The sequence below is a fragment of the Trichechus manatus genome, unplaced genomic scaffold, assembly GCF_000243295.1.
Source record: "Trichechus manatus latirostris isolate Lorelei unplaced genomic scaffold, TriManLat1.0 scaffold00168, whole genome shotgun sequence".
Lineage (NCBI taxonomy): Eukaryota > Metazoa > Chordata > Mammalia > Sirenia > Trichechidae > Trichechus > Trichechus manatus.
This window is the reverse complement of record NW_004444104.1, coordinates 3,774,898-3,795,706: the sequence shown is the minus strand read 5'-3', so window position 1 is coordinate 3,795,706 and position 20,809 is coordinate 3,774,898. Positions and strand designations below refer to the sequence as shown.

Here is a 20,809-nt window from a genome sequence, read left to right as displayed (position 1 = left end):
GTTGTCTTCCAAATTTGTTGGCATAGATGAATGAGCACTTCCAGTGCTGCATCCGTTTAGTGAAACATCTCAATTGGTATTCCATCAATTCCTGGAGACTTGTTTTTTGCCAATGCCTTCAGTGCAGCTTGGACTTCTTCCTCTAGTACCATCGGTTCCTTATCATACGCTATCTTCTGAAATGGTTGAATGTCGACCAATTCTTTTTGGTATAGTGACTCTATATATTCCTTCCATCTTCTTTTGATGCTTCCTACGTCATTTAATATTTTCCCCGTAGAATCCTTCAATATTGCAACTTGAGGCTTGGATTTTTTCTTCAGTTCTTTCAGCTTGAGAAATGCTGAGTGTGTTCTTTCCTTTTGGTTTTCTACTTCTAGGTCTTTGCATATGTCATTATAATACTTTACTTTGTCTTCTCAAGCCGCCCTTTGAAATCTTGTGTTCACTTCTTTTACTTCGTCATTTCTTCCTTTTGCTTTAGCATTCTGAAATAGATCAAACATGCGATCAGGATGCATTGATAATTACTGGTGACTGGAATGCCAAAGTTGGAGATAAAAAAGAAAGATTATTAGTTGAAAAATATGGCCTTGGTGATGGAAATGACACCATAGATTGTATGATCAAATTTTGGAAGACCAATGACTTCTTCATTGCACATACTTTTTTCACCAACATAAACAGTGACTATACATGTGGACCTTGCCAGATGGAATACCTAGGAATGAGATCAACTATGTCTGTGGAAAGAGATGATGGAGAAGCTCAATATCACCAGTCAGAACAAGGCCAGGGGCTGACTGTGGAATAGACAAGCAATTTCTCAGGGTATGTTAAAGTTGCTCAATTGCTCAGTTGTTCAAGTTGAAACTGAAGAAAATTGGAACAAGTTCATGAGAGCCAAAGTACAACCTTGAGCATATCCCACCTGAATTTAGAGACCATCTGAAGAACAGATTTGACGCATTGAACACTAATGACCGAAGACCAGATGAGTTGTGGAATGACATCAAGGACATCATACATGAAGAAAGCAAAAGGTCATTAAAAAACAAGAAAGAAAGAAAGAAAATTCCAAAATGAATGTCAGAAGAGACTCTGAAATCCTTGCATACCTGGTATAAATCCCACTTGATCATGGTGTATTATTTTTTTCTCCACTGAAGCCATCTGGGCTAGGGTTTTTTTTTTGTTGTTGTTGTTGATAGTTTTTTTAATTACCTTTTAAATCTCTTCTCTTGTGGGTCTGTTCAGATTTTCTACCTCAGTTTCTATTAGTTTAGATAGGTAGTGTGTTTCTAGAAATTTGTTTATATTCTCTAGGTTTTCAAATTTGTTGGAGTACAGTTTTTCATAGTACTCCATTATCATCCTTTTTATTTCAGCTGGATCTCTTGTAATATCCCATTTTATTTCTTATTTGGGTTATTTGCTTTCTCTCCTGTTTTTCTTTTGTCAGTTTGGCCAATAGTTTGTCAATTTTGTTGATCCTTTCAAAGAACCAACTTTTGGTTTTGTTGATTCTTTCTATTGTTTTTCTATTCTCTATTTTATTTATTTCTGTTCTGATCTTTATTATTTCCTTTCTTCTGGTGGCCGTGGGCTTCTTTTGCTGTTCTATTTTTATTTGTTTGAGTTGTAGGGCTAATATTTATTTTGTCTCTTTCTTCTTTTTTGATGTGTGCACCAATGGATAAAAATTGACCTCTAAGCACTGCCTTAACTGTGTCCCAAAGGTTTTGGTATGATGTGTTTTCATTGTCATGGGATTCTAGAAATTTTTTTTATTCCATCTTTGATTGCTTCTACTACCCAGTGTTTTTAAAGCGAAGTGTTATTCAATTTCCATGTTTTTTACTTTTCTCCCTCGCTCTTCCTGTTATTAATTTCTGCTTTTATTTCATTGTGATCAGAAAAGATGCTTTGTATTATCTCAATGTTTGGGATTTTGCTGAACGTTGCTTTGTGGCCTAAGATGTGGTCTATTCTGGATAATGTTCCATATGCGTTGGAAAAGAATGTATACTTTGCTGATGTTGGATGCCTGTTCTATATATGTTTATGAGGTCAAGATGGTTGATTTTGGCCTTTAGATCTTCTGTATCTTTGCTGAGTTTCTTTCTAGATGCTATGTCTTTTCCTGACAGTGGTGTGTTGAAGTCCCCTAGTATTATTGTGGAACTGTCAATTTATCTTTTCAGTGCTGTAAGAGTTTGTTTTCTGTATTTTGAAGCCCTGTCATTGGGTGTGTAGGTATTTATTAAGGTTATGTTATCATGGGGTATTGTCCCTTTAGTCACTATATAATGTCCATCCTTGTCTTTTGTAGTGGGTTTTTGCCTTAAAGTCTATTTTATCGAAGATCAGTATTGCCAGTCCTGCCCTCTTTTGGTTGCTGTTTGCTTGATATATATTTTTCCATCCTTTGATTTTTAATATATTTATGTCTTTGTTTCTAAGGTATGTCTCTAGTAGACAATATATTGATGGGTCATTTTTTTTTTTATCCATTCTGTCATCCTCTGTCTGTTTACAGGTGCATTTAAGCCATTTACTTTCAGTGTGATTATCAATAGGTGTGAGTTTATTGCTGTCATTTTGTAGTTTTTTTTTTTGTTGTTGTTGTGCTGACCTTTTCTTTTTTCCTCTTATTCTCCTGTGCTGAGTTCCTTTAGTTTGTGAAATTTCTTTTTGTTTCTTTCATTATTGTAGATTTTATGTTTACTCAGACATTATGTTTTTCTTCTTTATCTTGATAAGTAGAGTTGTTAGCTTTCTTTGTGGTTACCTTGAAAGTTACCCTATCTTCCTAAGTTTGAAACAGTCTTTTATTATTTGATATCACCTTGACTTCCTCTCCATTTTAAAATTCTATATCTGCAATGTGTATTTCCCCTTTTGTTGTTCTGATGTCATCATTTACAGATTGACAGCTCTAGTTCTCTGTTTTGAATCTTTTAGTTTGTTTTACATTTGAGAGTTCATTACCTAGGTCTGTGTTTGGCTTATACTGAACTGTGTCCTAGGTTCAGGTTGTTGTCTGATGTTGTTGATTCTCTAACTGAAGGACTCTCTTTACTAGTTCTTGTAAGTTTGGTTTTGTTTTTACATATTCCCTTAATTTCTGTTTATGTGAAAATGTCCTAATTTCACCACTATATTTCAGAGACAGTTTTGCAGGGTATATTATTCTTTGTTGACAGTTTTTTTTCTTTCAAGGTTTTATATACATCTTCCTATTGCCTTCTTGCTTGCATGGTTTCTGCCAAGTAATCAGAACTTAATCTTATTGTTTCCCCTTTGTGACTTTTCTTTTTTCTTGAGCTGCTCTCAAGATTCCTTCTTTGTCTTTGGATTTGGTGGACGTGATTATAGTATGTCTTGATGACTTTCTTTTGTGGACTATCCTATATGGGGTTCGTTGATCTTCTTGGATGGTCAGTTTTTCATTTTTCATAATAGTAGGGATGTTTTCTCTCAGCAAATCTTCAATGTGTTTTCCATTTTCTCCCCCAGTTCTGCACCTCTGATCATTCACAGATTTTTGCTCTTGGTTGTGTCCCACAGAGTTCTTAGGTTTTCTTCATTCTTTTCTCTGATTTTTCCTCAAAGTGGCATCTATGAATTTGTCTTCAATTTTGCTGATTCTGTCTTCCATTGTTTCAAATTTTCTCCTAAAATCTCTTATTACATTGTCCATTTTTGAAATTTTGTTGTTTATCTTTTGAATTTTCTAATTGCTGTTTTTGTATGATTTCTAATTGTTTATTTTGCAATTTTGTTCTTGTATCCTTTTCCTGAATTCTTCTTTTGCTTTGTCTGTGTTTTTCTTGATTTTGGATATTTTGGATTGTTTTTGTCTGTGTTTTCCATGATTTTTGTACGCATTTATCTTGCTCTCTTTCACAATCTCTTTGAGAGCCCTGAATATTAGACTTTTGAATTCCATATCAGGTAGTCACAGTGTCTTTTCTTCTGCCAGAAGGTCAGCTGGTGCTTTATTTTGGTCACTTACTGGAGCCATCTTGTCCTCTTTTTTTAAATGTATTTTGATGTTTTCTACTGTGTTTGAGACACTGAGGTATTCATTGTAGGTTTGTTTGTTTCATCCTGCTTTTTTGTTTTGTTTGGCTATGTCTGGTCAGGTGGTTGGGCATGCTTTGTTGCTTGATTGTCTGTGGGCATGATAGTTGTCACCATCTTCTCCAGGTTTGCAGGGCCAGTCACTCAGTGCAGCAGGGCAGGTCCAGCAAGTGGGGAAGGGTCAGAGATGGGTCATTTGCAGCATGATCTGGTGCCGGGGGCTGAAGTGGGGCCATGGCAGTCTTCAGAGTGGTCCCAATATAGTGGGGTGTGGCCTGGGATCTGGGCTCAGTCCCCTCTCCATGGTGGTCTGCAGGGCGGGGGTCCAGAGGCCTTGGGCAAAGGCCTTGGTTCTGGTCCAGGACCTCTCAGGGCTGTGGCAGGTGGTGGGGAGGTCTGGGGCTGGTGGGGAAAGTCCTGGGATCCAGCCTGTGTCCCCTTGAGGCTGTGGCCAGCTGGGTGGAGGAGGGAGGTAGGAGGGGAGTGAAGGCAGGGACAGAAGGGGCTTGACGGAGGGGGGCAATAGGTTGTGTTGGTACTCTGGTTCCCAGAAGTTGGGGTTGCTGCAATGGGGTGGTCATAGCCACTATCATCAGAGGGGTGAGAGTTGTAGAAGCATGCTCCTGTGGTTACTGGGTGAGAGAGTCTAGGCTTCTCCTTGTGTTGCAGCCAGCAAACATGCTCTTACTTAGCCCTGTGTGTGTCCACGAAGTACTTCTATCTCCTATTGGGAATTGCATAGAGGTGCCTTTCTGTGTGCAGGGTTGTTGGTTTTGTTCCAAGATGGGCACGCTGAGTCATGCTATTTGGTTGGGAACCTCTACTCCATATGTCTGTTCCTTCCCTCTTTTCTATCAGTTTCTTCTTCTCCTCAGTGACTTCCGATCTAATATTTTATCCCTTCATTTAAGGTTCAGCGTTCCAGGATTGATGTCTGTATCTGTTTTACTTGGTTTTTCAGGTCTTTTTCACAGCAGGTTGGCTTAGTACATATGACTAATCCACCATCTTGCCTCCACACTACTAATTTTGGATTTTTTGAGGAATTCCCCAGACAGAATTTTTTGAAAGACTCCTGGTCTAAATGGAATAAATAGTTTAAAAAAATTAAAGCAACTCTTAAAGTTTATTATATTTACTAAACTTTAATAATAATAATAATATTAAGAAAATTTAACCACAAATATTAAAATTTTTGAAGTAATCTAATTTATATTTTCTGTGATGTATTTTTTTAATTTTATTTATTTTGTTCTTGTTGAGACTATACACAGCAAATCATACACCAATTTAACTGTTTCTACATGTGCAATTCAGTGACATTGATTACATTCTTAAAGTTTAACCATTCTCACTCTTTTTTTCTGAGTTATTCCTCCCTCATTAACATAAATTCACTACCCCCTACTATTCCTATCTAATCTTTTGAGTTGCTGTTGTCAGTTTGATCCCATATAGATAGTTCTTAAAAGAGCATAATGCTCAAAGCAAACATTTTTTACTCGTTAAGATGAACTATTGTTTGGTTTTAAGTATAATTCAGGGAATCTTTTTTGGTTTAAGCTTTAAAGATTATCTCAGAGAAATACTTTCAGGGGTTCATCCAGGCTCCATGGCTCCAAAAAGCTCTGCATTTTCCTCTTTCTGATCAGGATTCTTCTATAGAATCTTACATCAAAATATTCAGTAATGATGTTGTATTGTTTCTAAAATTTTATGAACATTTTGGCTCAAGGGCAATATAATATGAAGTTATCTAGTTAAAACTCACAATATTTATGTTAAGTATCAACCTTTTTTAATATATATGAAAGTTCTTAGTCATTGTTTTTGTACATAAATTAATAGATTTCACAATCATTAATTATTGCAGCATTTTATTCTTGCCATATATATTTATACTTCTATCGGTTGATCAAATTTTAACATATAAAGAATACTTACATTTGAGAGTGAATGTTCAGATATTAATAATACACTCAAATAATAAGACTTGTTTATGTTATTGACTTTGTTGTATAGGATACCTTGATCATAAATTATGCATAAGTTCACAGATGCTAGAAAAAACTTATAAATAGGAATTCAGCTATTGGGCCTATTTGGAACAATGTAAAAAAAATTGAAACAACAAGAAAAGGGAAAACACAAATTCTACTACACCAAGATAATCACTTTAAGTATTTATTGAAAATTTATATGTCTGTGTCTTAGTTATCTAGTGCTGCTATAACAGAAATACCAGAAGTGGATGGCTTTATCAAGGAGAAATTTATTTTCTCACAGTCTAGTAGGCTAGAAGTCCAAATTCAGCACGTCAGCTCCAGGGGAAGGCTTTTTCTCTCTGTCTGTTCTGGAGGAAGGTCCTCTCATCAATCTTCCCCTGGACTAGGAGCTTCTCCGTGCAGGAACCCCGGGTCCAAAGGATGTGCTCTGCTCCCAGCACTTCTTTCTTGGTGATAGGAGGTCCCCCACTCTTTGCTTGCTTCCCTTTCCTTTTATCTCTTATAAGATAAAAGGTGGTATAGGCCACACCCCAGGGAAACTCCCTTTATATTGGATCAGGGATGTGACCTGAGCAAGGGTGTTACATCCCACCCTAATCCTCTTTAACCACAGACAGAGATTATGATTTATAACACATAGGAAAATCACAAAATGGAGGACAACCACACAATACTGGGAATTATGGCCTAACCCAGTTGCATATATTTTGGGGGAACACAATTCAATCCATGACAATATGTATATATATATATTCACACACATAGATGCAGGTATACAATTTTATATTATCAGATTATACTACAAATATTGTCTTAAAACTTATTGTCTTAGTTATCTAGTGCTGCTGTAACAGAAATACCACAAGTGGATAGCTTTAACAAAGAGAAATTTATTTCTTCACAATAAGGTAGGCTGAAAGTCCAAATTCAGGACATCAGCTCCAGGGGAAGACTTTTTCTCTCTGTCGGCCTTCTTCTCTTTGCTGTTCCCCTGGACTAGGAGCTTCTCTGCTCAGGGACCCCAGTCCAACGGACACGCTCTGCTCCCGGCACTGCTTTCTTGATGGTATGAGGTCCCCCTGTCTCACTGTTCACTTCTGTCTTTTATATTTCAAGGGATTGCCTCAGGACACAATCCAGTCTTGTAGATCAGGTCCTGCCTTCCTAACACAACTGCCGCCCATCCTCCCTCATTAACATCATAGAGGCAGGTTTACAACATACAGGAAAATCACACAGTACCAGGAATCATGGCCTCGCCAAATTGATACGCACATTTTTGGGGGGACATAATTCAAACCATGACATTCCACCCTTTGGCCCCCCAAAAATCACATCCTTGCAACATGGAAAACATTTTCACCCCATCATATCATAGCAAAAGTCTTAACTCCAAGCCCAAAATCCAAAAATTCCTCTTCATCTGTGAAATATAAAATACAAGTTATTTGTTTCCAAATGTACAATGGCAGAACAGGCATAAGCTAGACATTTCCATTACAAATGGGAGAAAATGCAGCGAAAGAAGTGATAACAGGCACTAAGCAAGTCAGCAGAACACATTGCATTAGCCCTCAAGGCTTTAAAAATAATCCACTGTTCTCTGAGACAATTTACACAATGGCCCTGCCCTCTAGACTCTAGGTATTGGCCACAGTCTTTGGATTTTGAGTGGAGGCCCCTCGGCCCTGGGCTTCAGCTCTGCCTTCCAGGCCCACTGGGACAGCAACTCTGCTCCCTTGGCTTTAGGCACACCATTCTCCCAGTCCATCTGAGTGGCGACTCCACCCTTAGAAGCACCAGAGGCCATTGCTCTACCCTTTGAAACCCCTGAGGTCATGGCCATACCTTTTGAGAGTGAGGCAGCTCGGCTTCTTGTGTCCCTTGTCTCTTCAGCTTCTGCTTCTTTTTCTTGTGGCCTCTTGGCCCTTGGGCCTCATGCCTGCATCTGCCCTGCTGGGGCAAGTGTTCCAAATCTCTGTAGCTCCACCGGTATAAGTGCCCGGAGGCATCCCACTCCGCCAGAAAGCCTCGTGCACACAGGCACTCAGCTCCCTTGCTCTGTGGGTCGGCAAGCCTAGCCCCACAGATAAGTGCCCAGAGGCACCCCACTCCACCAGGAAGCCTCCTGCTCACAGGCATTCAGCTTTCTCACTCCGTGGGTCGGCTCCAGAGCCGTCTTGCACTGGTCTCCTGGTTCTGCTGTGTTGGTTCTCTGCTGTTGCTGCTTCTCTGCTGCTGTAGGTTCTCTGCTGCTGCTGGTCCTCTGTCACTGCCGCACGTCTATCCATTCACAGTTTTAAAACCACTTCCACATTGTAGGTATCTGTGAGCAGTACCCCACTCCCGGTACCAAATTCTGTCTTAGTCACCTAGTGCTTCTCTAACAGAAATACTACAAGTGGATGGCTTTGATGAAGAGAAGTTTATTTCTTCACAGTCAAGTAGCTTAAAAGTCCAAATTCAGTGCGTTAGCTCCAGGGGAAGGCTTTTTTTCTCTGTCGGTCTTCTTCTCTTCGGTGTTGCCCCAGACTAGGAGCTTGTCTGTGCAGGGACCCCAGTCCAAAGGATGCGCTCTGCTCCTGGCACTGTTTTCTTGATGGTATGAGGTCCCCCGTCTCACTGTTCACTTCTGTCTTTTATATCTCAAGAGATTGCCTCAGGACACAATCTAGTACTAACACAACTGTCACCCATCCTCCCTCATTAACATCATAGAGGGAGGTTTACAACATACAGGAAAATCACACAGTACCAGGAATCATGGCCTAGCCAAATTGATACACACATTTTTGGGGGACATAATTCAAACCATGACACTTATTTTAATTACTCAACAATGTCATGTCAATAAATATAAATCTACATGATCATATTTAGTGGAGACATAATAGTCCACTGAAGAATCATAAATTTATAATGAGTTTTTTGCTAATAGACACTTATAATCTGACCCACCATTCACTGATATCCTAACACTATAATGAGTATCCTTCTACATAGATTTTTGTGTACTTCATATGTATCAATCTTGTTATGGTGAATTCCTAGAAGTGTGAATGGCTGACAATGATTTTTCTAGCGGCTGGATGGACAATTCACTTCTAACAGTCTCCCGTCAGCCCCCAACATATATACCCATATGTACTGGTCATAGTTGATTATTCCTGAGGTATACCCAAGACAGGCCAATCAGATCATCTCTTCTAGGAATTTGAAACTTGAATGCAGAGGCAGAGACCTAAAATCTTTGAGACTAAGTCATCTTATTAAAGTGTCTGTTATAGATTGAACTGTGTCCCGCAAAAATACATGATGTAAATCATAACCTGTATGCCTGTGGTTATAATCCCATTTTGTAAATGGGTTATCTTTGTTATGTCAATGAAGAAGGATTGGTGTAGGGTGTGTTTTGAACTAACCTCTTTTGAGATATACAAGAGATTAAACAAGCAAACAATAGAAGCAGAGATGGGGGAAGATTGATGCCAGGTCATGTGGAGGTCTCCAAGGAACCAGGAAACAGAAGCTGAAGAGACAAGAACCTTCCCCCAGAGCTGACAGAGAGAGAAAGTCTTCCATAGATCTGGCACCCTGAATTCAGACTTCTAGCCTCCTAAACTGTGAGAAAGTAAATTTCTTTGGTTAAAGCCATCCTCTTGTGGTATTTCTGTTACAGCAACAATAGATAACTAAGACAATCCTTCAGAGAGAAGGTCCACTAACTTGTTTGCTGACGTCTGTGTAGCTGCCCTGGCTCCCACCTTCCTGAATGTATATCTCTCTCTGTCTATCTCATTTATCATCTTTTATCTATCAGTAATCTATTATCTATCTTTTTTATAATCCCATTATTCTTTCTATCATTTTATATTATCTCTAATTCTATAGACTACTCCAGTAAATTAACCAGAGTAGAACATCTGGATCAGAAGGCATATTCTGTTTATATTTTTGCATGTGTCAAAGATTATACCATTTTGCATCACAATGTCAGTTTGAGAGTTCCCATTTCCTAGTGTCCTCACAAATGTTGAGTTTGGCCAATCCGAAAAGTGAAAAAAATAATCTTTTTGTTTTTATTTCTTTGATTATTACTGAGGTTGACTTACTCATCTTATGTTTATTGGCTATTTGTATTTAGTCTTTTGATAATAACCTACTCATGGCATAGGTACATTTTTATACTGCTATATATGTACTTTCTTAATGATTTTTAAAGACTCTTTGTATACCAGAGAGATCAACTTTTTTTCATATGCGCCACAAATATTTTTCCCTGTTTTTTATTTGTTTTTCAATCTTACAATACATTTTTTCTCTGAACAGAATTTTTATATGGTCAAATTTCATTCCTTGCCATTTGGTTCCTGGTTTTCCTGTGGAACTAAGAATGAAATTCTCTGTTCCAAGGTTATATAACAGTTATCCATATTCTCTTCTATTATTTGTATGGTTTCATTTAAAAAATTATTTGTTTTTTAAAAAAGTTTGAGATATAATTTATACACCATACAGTTCACCCATTTTGTGTACAGTTTTTGTACATTCACAGAATTGTGCTACCATCACCACAACGAATTTTAGAACGTCTTTATCACCTCAGAAAGAAACTCCATACCTGTTAGCGCCGTCAGCAGTCACTTCCAATTTTCCCCAACCTCCCAGCCCTAGGCAATCTTTTTTCTTTTTTAACTGTACATATTTCATCTGGATGGAATTTATTTTGGTGTAAAGAATGAGGTAGAGATCCAGCTTCATTTATTTTCCAGTTGGTTGGCCAGTTATTTCAGTCCCAACTAATTTATAACGTTTCTTTTGTTATATAAATTCTCAGTGTATTTGAAGAAGTTGTATATGGGCCAGCTGATTTGTCTTTTCTTACACTGGAACTTTAGTAGTTAGTATTTCAGATTTTTAATTTTATCCTAAAATGAGCTAAAAAATTCCAGAATTTTGTACTTTCCAAGTATCTTTCTTTCCCTTTTTATTTCTAATTCAGTTATTTAACTCTTATTTTATTACATTGTGGTCAAAGAAATATGACTTGAGATATGTTAAAAATGATCAAAACACAAAGAAATTAAAATATAGGGTTCTGAGCAGTCATTCTATATGCATAAGACAGATCATTTTGTTTCTAAAAACAAGTGGCTCAAAGTAGGCTAGTTATAATTATTAAAAGTTAAAACTTTGAATTAGCTCAAAACAATAATATAATATTTGATTGTTTCATGATTTAGTAAACCATTTGCAAATCAAGGGAGTGAGAGTTTCTCTGCATGAAGGAAAAAAAAAGAATGCTCCTGAGGACTGGAGATTTCACAGAAACTTAAATATATATATATTTTTTTCTCAGTGAATGCAAGTTTCAGTGCTGACCAAGTACTTTATGGTTACTGACCATTAAAAAGGTAATTCTTGAAAATTTGGTCCTTTACCCATTTGTAGCTATCAGACCTCTTGACATTAAAGTTAAAGAAGCACACAATATTTTGTATTAAATCACAAGGTAATGAGTTTGTTACTAACTATATTTTTCTAGTTGGAAAAGATAAATTTATAATGTTTCAGAACAGTTTCTGGTAAAAAAAATAAAGTCAGTACTTTTGTAGTTTGGGTCAAGCTTTCTTACAGTCAATTTCTGGTTTCCTGGGTAAGAAAACCCCCTTAAAATCAAAGTAAGATGCTGTCATTAATTTTTTTCTTTCACAATTAGCTGTTATTTAAAAATTATTGCATTAAAAAAATTGGTTAATTATTAGAGGCCTTCAATATATTGAAAGACTGTATATTCTCTATTAAGAGTACAGAGTTTGAAAGCACATTGTAATATGTATACGTATCTGTTCACTTAACTATATATTGACAAATACATATATAGCATTTTAACAGTTCTACTCAAATCTTTAATACCATTTTATTTGGGAAAGGATTGAGAGATTTATTTTTATATTCTTCACTTTTATGTGTCTGTCAATCCCATCTTGTATTTTCTGTACTTTTTAACCTTGTAGTTCAATATTATATTAATTGATGTATGATGGTTTATGGCACTTGTATTTTCATTGTGGATCATTCTCAATGATTACAAAGTGATCTTCTTTTTCTACTTAATATATTTTAGTCTGAAATCAACTTTGTGCTGTCTTAATATTGTACTCTTCCTACTTCTTTCCTCTTCTTCCCTCCCTCCCTCTCTTCTTTCCTTTCTCTGTCTCCTGTCCCTTTCTGATTTACATCTGAATTTGCCTTTTATTTGGAACCACTGTCAGACATATTGTAGGACTGTTTCTTACAAATTGGGTTTTGCATTGTGCCCCATTCTGATAAGACTTTGCTACTTACATGTATTATATATAACTCATGTATTTGGTCATGGTTCTGTCTGTTTACTCTTTTTTTATGCTTCCACACTGTTCTCTTTATTTTCTGTATTCTCAATGAGCAGAAATATCTAAAATTGGCCCAGGGAGCTCACTCTGAGTTGTTGAAACGATGACGCACCAAGCTGGAGGAGCTGCACCCAAACCTCACTCCCCAAGGTGCCCTGCTGCTGGGCAGCTGGCTTTCCCATGTTGTTGTTAGGTGCCATCAAGTCAGTTCTGACTCATAGCGACTCTTTGTACAACAAAATGAAACACTGCCTGGTCCTGCGCCATCCTCACAATCATTGCTATGTTTGAGCCCATTGTTGTACCCACTCTGTCAATCTGTCTTGCCATCTTGTTGAAGATCTTCCTCTTTTTCGCTCACCCTCTGCGTTCAGGTGTCATCTGTTTACATGGATGGTATGGGAAAGAAAGAAAGTAGAGCGCTTTCCCATACCATCCATGTAAACAGATAACACATGAACCCTGGCTTCTGGGGCCAGGAGGTCTGCCTGTCCCCCTACTGAGAAAGTTGCTCTCACCCTCTTCCTAGAATGGATAGTACCAGTGGGGCAAGGTCCCTTCAAACCCACTGCCCGTCAATCAGCAGTGCCTGGTGTTGGCATGTGATGGCAGGATCAGGGACCTGGGCCTTCTCTTGAAGACCTTCATAATTTCTTCCATCCTGTACCAAGTAATGCTATGAACCCTGTTCTGTACCCCACCCTGCACTGCTGTCTGATAATTTGGAATGCATGCAGTTTTGATTTTAGTCCTGATTTTTAAACCAGAAACTTGTTAAACAAAGCAGATTAATTATGGAAAATACACACACACACACACACCCACAAGGATTTTCTTTGTCCATGATATGCCTTAGGCATTTGGGTGGAAATGGACTTAAGATATCTTTTAATGATAAACCACCCATGAGGGTGAGAGGGGAGGCTGACTGATGGCTGTTTTTATTCCTTGAACCAAAAGACAGACACTGTTCAGGAGTTTTTGTCACATCAAAGAGAAAAATTAATAACAGATGTCTTACTTTGATTTTACAGCTTTTTAGCGGCCAGCCCAGAGACCACCTAGTAATCTGATATCAGTTGATCTCAGTAAAAGGAGTAGGGCAGGAGTTCTATCAATCATGGATTAGCTGGTGGTTGATCTTCTATTCTTCTCCCTCCTCTTTATAAGCTTCATTGTAACTAGCCTACTTCAAGCCATTTACTATTTTTTTTGGAATCAGAATTGTCTCCGTATATGCATATAGAATAACTGCTCAGAATAAATCTTATGTTTCAATTTCTGCGAGTTTTGAATTTTTTTTAACAGTTGTAAGCATTATAGACCATTAGAAAATGTGGAATAAGTCTTGTGTGTCATCTTCTAACATATAGCTATGTTCATAATAATCATGTTTATTGATTATTGTTTGCTCTATCAGAATGTAAGCCTCACACAGGCAGAGGTCTTTGTGATCCCTGATGTATCTCAAACACCTAGAATAGTGCCTGGTACATAGTAAAACCAATTGTTTTTGAGTAGACTCCAACTCACGGCCATCCCATGTGTATCAGAGTAGAACTGTGCTCCGTGGTATTTTTTTTTTGTTTTGTTGTTATGGTTGAGAATATACACAGCAAAACAAACATCAATTCAACCGTTCCTACATGTACAATTCACTGACATTGATCATATTCTTTGAGTTGTGCATCCATTCTCACCCTTTTTTTCTGAGTTGTTCCTCCTCCATTAACATAAACTCATTACCCCCTAAGAGTCCTATCTAATCTTTTGAGTTGCTATTATCACTTTGATCCCACATAGATAGTTTAAAAGAGCATAATGTTCAAGGCAGACATTTTTTATTAGTCAAGCTAAAGTATGGTTTTAAGAAGACTTCAGGGGATATTTTTGGTTTAAGATGTGAAGATTATTTCAGGGTAATATTTTCAGGGGTTCATTCAGCCTTCACGGCTCCAGAAAGTCTGGAATCTATAAGAATTTTAAATTCTTTTCTGCATTTTCCCCCATTTGATCAGGATTCTTCTATAGAATCTTTGGTCAAAATGTTCAGTAATTACAGCCAGGCATCCTCTAGTTCTTCTGGTCTCATGGCGAAGGAGCCAGTTGTTTATGGCAACAATTAGCTACACATTCCATATCCTCCTCCTATTCCTGACTCTCCTTCTTCCTCTGTTGCTCCAGGCTAATAGAGACCATATTGTCATGCTTTTGATGGCTGCTGGCAAGCTTTTAAGACCACAGTTACTGTGCAACTAACTAGGAGGTAGAACAGAAGCACTAAACATGTTCATAGGCCAATTAACTGGGATGTCCCATGAAACCATGACCGTAAACATCCAAACCAAGGAACCAAATCCCATGAGATTTTTAGTTGTACATAAGCAGCCTCAGCTGCTACTCTTTTTTTTTTTTGTCATTGTTGTAAATGTATCTATCACACAACTTTTGCAAATTCAACTTTTTACAGGTGTACAGTTTATTGACAGCTATTATAATAATTGACTGTGCAACCCTACACTTATTCAGTGTGATTTTTCCATCACCGTTAACTTCCCTCCCCTTTCCTCTTCCCTCCCACCCCTTGTAACCACTAATAAACTTTGGTCTCTATATACTTGCCTTTTCTTGTCTTTTTATATAAGTGATTAATCCTTTTAAGATTGACTTATGTCACTCAGCATAATGTCTTCAAGCTCGATCCATATCATAGCACATATCAAGACTTTCTTTCTCCTACAGCAGAGTTGTTTTCCATTGTATGTTTTCACCACATTTTGTTTATTCAGTCACTCCATGGCATTTTCAGTGGCTGATTTTTCAGAAGTAGATCGCCAGACATTTTTTCTGAGTGGACTTGAACCTCCAACCTTTTGGTTAGCAACCAAGTGCATTAACCATTGCACCAGCCAGGGATTTGTTAAGTGAATGAATTATTGGGTGATCTCAATCATTAATGAAATGAAAGGTGGTACTCAGCTCTGCGTTTGACTTCCCGTTTTGATGTGTTTAGACAACATGCCACTTTCAGGGTTTTGATCCTTGATTCTCCATATTTACTGTATTCATAGCACTTAGTTCCTGAAATGGGGAAGATTCTTCTTCTTTTTATCCTGAAATTGTTTTTACATAACAGCAGATGCTTTCAAAAAAGGCAAAACATCTTTAGAAAAGGTTCAGTGTTTTATAACAAATGTTTTATTTTTAATCCACTTCTGAGTCATAACTAACTTCTTGCATTTTTTATTAGTGTTTTTTTAGAGTTCAGAATGTTAACTGACACTAGTCTTTTTCTTTTACCTATAGCACAGCCAAGTACAGCTTGTGGTCATTTCTCCCTCGATATCTGTATGTGCAGTTTCGCAAAGCTGCCAATGCTTTCTTCCTTTTCATTGCTATATTGCAGGTAATACTTTTGAATGTGTTATTAGATGAAAAGTCTTAAAAAGTTAAAAAAAAAACAAAACAAAAAGTTCATTTAGCCAAAGTAAGTGTTGGATGTAGAGAATAGATTTAAATACTATTAGAAGAAAGCACTCTTTTTATGATATTTAAGTTATACAACAGGCACCGACGCTAGATTTTTGGCTGAAAAAACATGTGAATATACAACAGATGAATTAGTTCACAGCTCATCCTGAGATCTTTAATGAGATATTGTTGGACTGGCTTTGGTCATTTATGTCACCTCCATCATAAGAAAATCTTATTTTATTTTTCAAAGAATAATTAAAAAAAAAAAAAAAAAAAGCAACCTCAAATGTTGGTTTAAAATAGCATCTTTTAAAAGTAGTTCAATTCAAGGCCTTCCATAATCTGGTTTACTTCTGTTTATTCAACTTTATTTCCAGCATGAACCCCAGAATCCAACCAGGCAAGTCTCCTTACAATTCTCCAATTTTCTTCCCATCTCCAGACCTCGGTCCATGCAATTACCTGACCCTAATCATATATATGGCATGTATATCCCCATTCTGTTAAGGGTACAGCTCAAAACTTCTTCCTTCCAACCTTTCCAAAGACTGATTTTCCAAATCAGCCCATGGTGATTTCATTCTTTTGTGCTAGTCTCACATAATTTGGGCATGTTATCAGGAGAGATCAGGCCCTGGAGAAAGACATCATGCTTGGTAAAGTAGAGGGCCAGCAAAAAAGAGGAAGACCCTCAACGAGATGGATTGACACAGTGGCTGCAACAATGGGCTCAAGCATAGCAACAATGGTGAGGATGGCACAGGACCAGGCAGTGTTTCATTCTATTGGGCATAGGATCGCTATGACTCAGAACCGACTTGACAGCACCTGACAACAACAACAACAACATATTATAATTTGTTTCATTTCTCCCAGCAAACTGGGACAGATATAAGAGATACTTCAAAGGCAGAGTTAATTATTATTTTAAACAACCCTAAAGTGCCCTCCACTTTCTTCCTTTATTACTCAGATTCCTTAGAAAGTAATTACAAGAATTATTGGGAGCTTCGAAATAGACACTATTTTGCTACACTGTGCAAAGAAATAAAAAGAAAGCAAGAAATAATAAGGCAGCATACAGAGTACACACAGGCCCATCTCTGTTAAAATAGGCCTAAGAACTTGTCTAAATATGGAAAGCTGAAGGGTCAAACCCAAGACCTCAGCTAACCTTGTGTCTTAGTTTCCTTGTGTTGCCGTAACAATACCACAAGTGGGTGTCTTTAAGGAACAAGAATTTATTGTCTCACAGTTTTGAAGGACAAGAGTCTGAATTCAGGGCATCTACAGGACTAAGCTCTCTCTCTCTCTCTCTCTCTCTCTGTGAGATCTAGGGGAAGATCCTTGTTTCTTTCAGCTTCTTGTTATTCCTGTTGTTGTTGGGCGCTATGAAGTTGATACTGACTTACAGAGACCCTATGTGACAGAGTGGAACTGCCCCATAAGGTTTTCTAGGCTGTAATCTTTATGGGAGCTGTTCATCTATGAGGATTCATTAAAGTATGTTATGTTCTTATAGTAGAGAACTGTTGTTGTCGTGTGCTGTCCAGTCCCTGCCAACTCACAGTGACTCCATGTGACAGAATAGAACTGCCCCATACAGTTTTCTAGGCTGTAATCTTTTCAGGAGCAGATTGACAGGTCTTTCCCCCACGGAGCCGCTGGGTGGATTTGAACAGCCTACCTTTTGGTTAGCAGCTGAGTGCTTAACCATTGTGCCACCAGGGCTCCCAGAAATCCTGGACATTCCTTGGCTGCTTGTAGATGTATCTTCACACAAGATTTGTCTTCCGTCTGTTGTCTCAAGGTCTGTTCTGTTCTTTTGTAAGATACCACTCAGAAGGGATTAGGTTTAGAACCCACCCTACTCTGGTATGACCTCGTTAACATAGCAAAAGAAAAACTCTGTTTCCAAACAGTCATATTTACAGGCATGGGGTTGGGACTTCCACATAGCCTTTTCAGAAACATAATTCAATCCATAACACCTTCCATTCATCAGAAAACCACCACATCCTCAATTTCGATTCATTCGATTCATTTCGAATTGTTTTATCTCTCACACTTTAAATGGTGGGTGGTAGCTGTAGAACACTTTTAAAAAAAAAACAATAAAAAGCAAAACTCATTGCCATTGAGTCAATTCCGACTCATAGGGACCCTACAGGACAGAGTAAAACTGCCCCAATAGAGTTTCCAAGAAGTGGCTGGTGGATTTGAACCACCAACCTTTTGGTTAGTAGCCGAGCTCTTAACCATTGAGCCACCAGTTCTCCTGCAGAACACTAGCCAGAATTAATTTTCACCTTGAAAGCTTTATTCAACCGGGCCTCCAAAAATTTTCTCCTTTACATTAAAAAAAAAAAAAAAGGTTCAGTTAAAATGGCTGATTATCTGACTTTAACTGTTCTGAAAGATGCTATTTTAAACAAACATTTAGATTTTGAATTATCCCCTTCAAAACAGAATGAGATTTCTACTCTATTGCAAAGGTGACATAAATGAGGGAAGTGTTATTTAGTTGTTTGCTGATGACTTTTCCATAACGTAATATATAGTCACATGAAGGGAAGCGGGCATTGATATGCCAAGAGTCTCCTTCCCCTTGTCATTTAATGGGCCTATTGTTGGGGTGTCTGGCCATGCCACTAGCATGTGACTTTGAGTTTAAGCAAAATATAACAAGGATTTATTATAAGATTAATAGTGTAACTCTGATTGTTTTGCAGCAAATTTCAGATGTCTCTCCAACAGGAAAATATACAACTGTGCTGCCTTTGACGATTATTCTTACGATTTCAGGCATCAAAGAAATTATAGAAGATTATGTAAGTTTACTGTTAGATAATGAAATACTCAAAATTACTGCATTGAGTATAAATGTTGTCTTCATTGCTCTTTTTTTTAGGTAGTTGGTTGAAACTGGTCTAATTCTTCAAGTGTGCAGTTGAAGAGTGAACTAAACTTTTGGGATTTCAAATTTTAAATTCTATACCCTTTGGCTTATCTATTTGAGAGACTAGCAGGACTTAATAGCTGTGATATTCATAGCTATGATCGTATTTTTGGGGATAGAACCTCAACCATAAGTGACAATCTAAATGGCTATAAGGGATGTGCACATGAATCGTGTGGTACCATCATTTCTCCTTGAGTCTTGTCTCAGGCATACCTTCAAGTGAGCCACCTGATTTTGGTAGTGGAGAAAAAGAAGGGAGATACTTAACACTGTTTTCCCACTTGCTCTCACCCTACCTGCTACACCGGGTGCCACTTTATTAGAGTCTCCTTCCTCCTTCCTCACATTCTTTTTATTTATTTATTTATTGTGTTGTTGTTGAGAAGATACACAGCAAAGCATACACCAATTTATCTGTTTCTGCATGTACAACTAAGTGACATTGATGACAGTCTTCAAGTTGTGCCACTATTCTCACCCTCCTTTTCTGTTGTTCCTCCTTCATTAACATAAACTCACTGCCCCTAAAGGTTCCTGTCTAATCTTTTGAGTTGCTGTTGTCAAATTGATCCCATATAGATAGATTTTAAAAGAGCATAATGCTCAAGGCAGACATTCTTTACTAGTTTGGTTTGAAGAAGGATATCAGGGGATATTTTTGGTTTAAGGTTAAAAGATTATCTCAGGCCAATAGGTTTCAGGTGTTCAGGAAGTCTGGAGTCATGAGAATTTCTTTTTTGCATTTTCCCCCCATTTGATCAAGATCCTTCTATAGAATCTTTGATCAAAATGCTCAGTAATGGTAGCTGAGCACCATCCAGTTCTTTTTGTCTCATGGCAAAGGAGGCATCTGTTCATGCGCTCTTTTTCCAAAATTGCCAGCTATTGTTATTCACATACTTCTGCCTGATTCATACTGTCTCGTAAAGATATGTCATCAGTAAAATGTTTGAGTTGTTGGCCTTTTGGTTAGTTTATAACATGAAAGGTTTTTTTAATCTTGATCGAAAGCTTTAGGCTAGGTTGGGATCAAATCTAGGACTGCTCATTGTATGTTTTAACCACTATAGTCATTATAAGCAATATATAATGTGCCAACATTTTAAGTAGCATTTATTATGTACAAGGCATTGTACTATATCTGTATATGTGTATATACACGCACACATACACACATACATGTGCCAAGCCAAGGTCTGAGGTTGCCAGTGAAGACACAACTTACACACAGGCATTGGATAGATCAATACTTTCAACACATAGAGAAGACACAGAGGAAGGTCAGCTTCACTAGTGGGCACTGGTGGGTCGCTTCCTGCAGCTGGAACTGGGCAGATGTCCTGTGCACACCCCTCCTGTGCTGCATGTGAGAGCCCTCATTCCTTTCCTGCTGGGAACAGATAAAGAAGTGGGGTTGGCCAGGTGCCATGCAATGCACACATTTAGCTAAGCAGTTTCTGGGAATGTTGGCAAATGGAGAGGGATGTGCCGATAGCCCATTAGGTGCTATGGGATGTGTTTTGGATCAAAGCACCCCAGCAAAAGGGAGTCAGTCCACACTCTTATCTCATCCAAGCACTAGGCTCATTTGTGGGTCACAGGAAAAGGTGACAGGTTGCCATATATGTGTCAGCCAACCAACAAGTTGCTGTAGAGTTGATTCTGACTCATAGTGACCCATGTATTTCAGAGTAGAACTGCACACAGTTTTTAATGTCTGTGATCTTTCTGAAGTAGACTGCCAGGGCTTTTTTCCTGAGGTGACTTTGGGTGGATTCAAACCTCCAGCCTTTAGGTTAGTAACTGAATGCTTAATTGTTTGTGCCACCCAAGGACTTGTATATGTATATGTGTATGTGTATATACAGATGTATTTATAATCAATT

General features: G+C 37.9%; 1 protein-coding gene across 1 annotated transcript in view; it reads left to right on the top strand.

Annotated features, from left to right (window-relative positions):
- LOC101349662 (phospholipid-transporting ATPase IB-like) overlaps nt 1-20,809 on the top strand; it is a 188,367-nt gene that overhangs the window by 17,046 nt on the left and 150,512 nt on the right. Inside the window, exons 3-4 of the mRNA XM_023740918.1 lie at nt 15,794-15,893; nt 18,694-18,792. Coding sequence (XP_023596686.1) covers nt 15,794-15,893; nt 18,694-18,792 — 199 coding nt within the window. The remainder of the gene's footprint in view (nt 1-15,793; nt 15,894-18,693; nt 18,793-20,809) is intronic.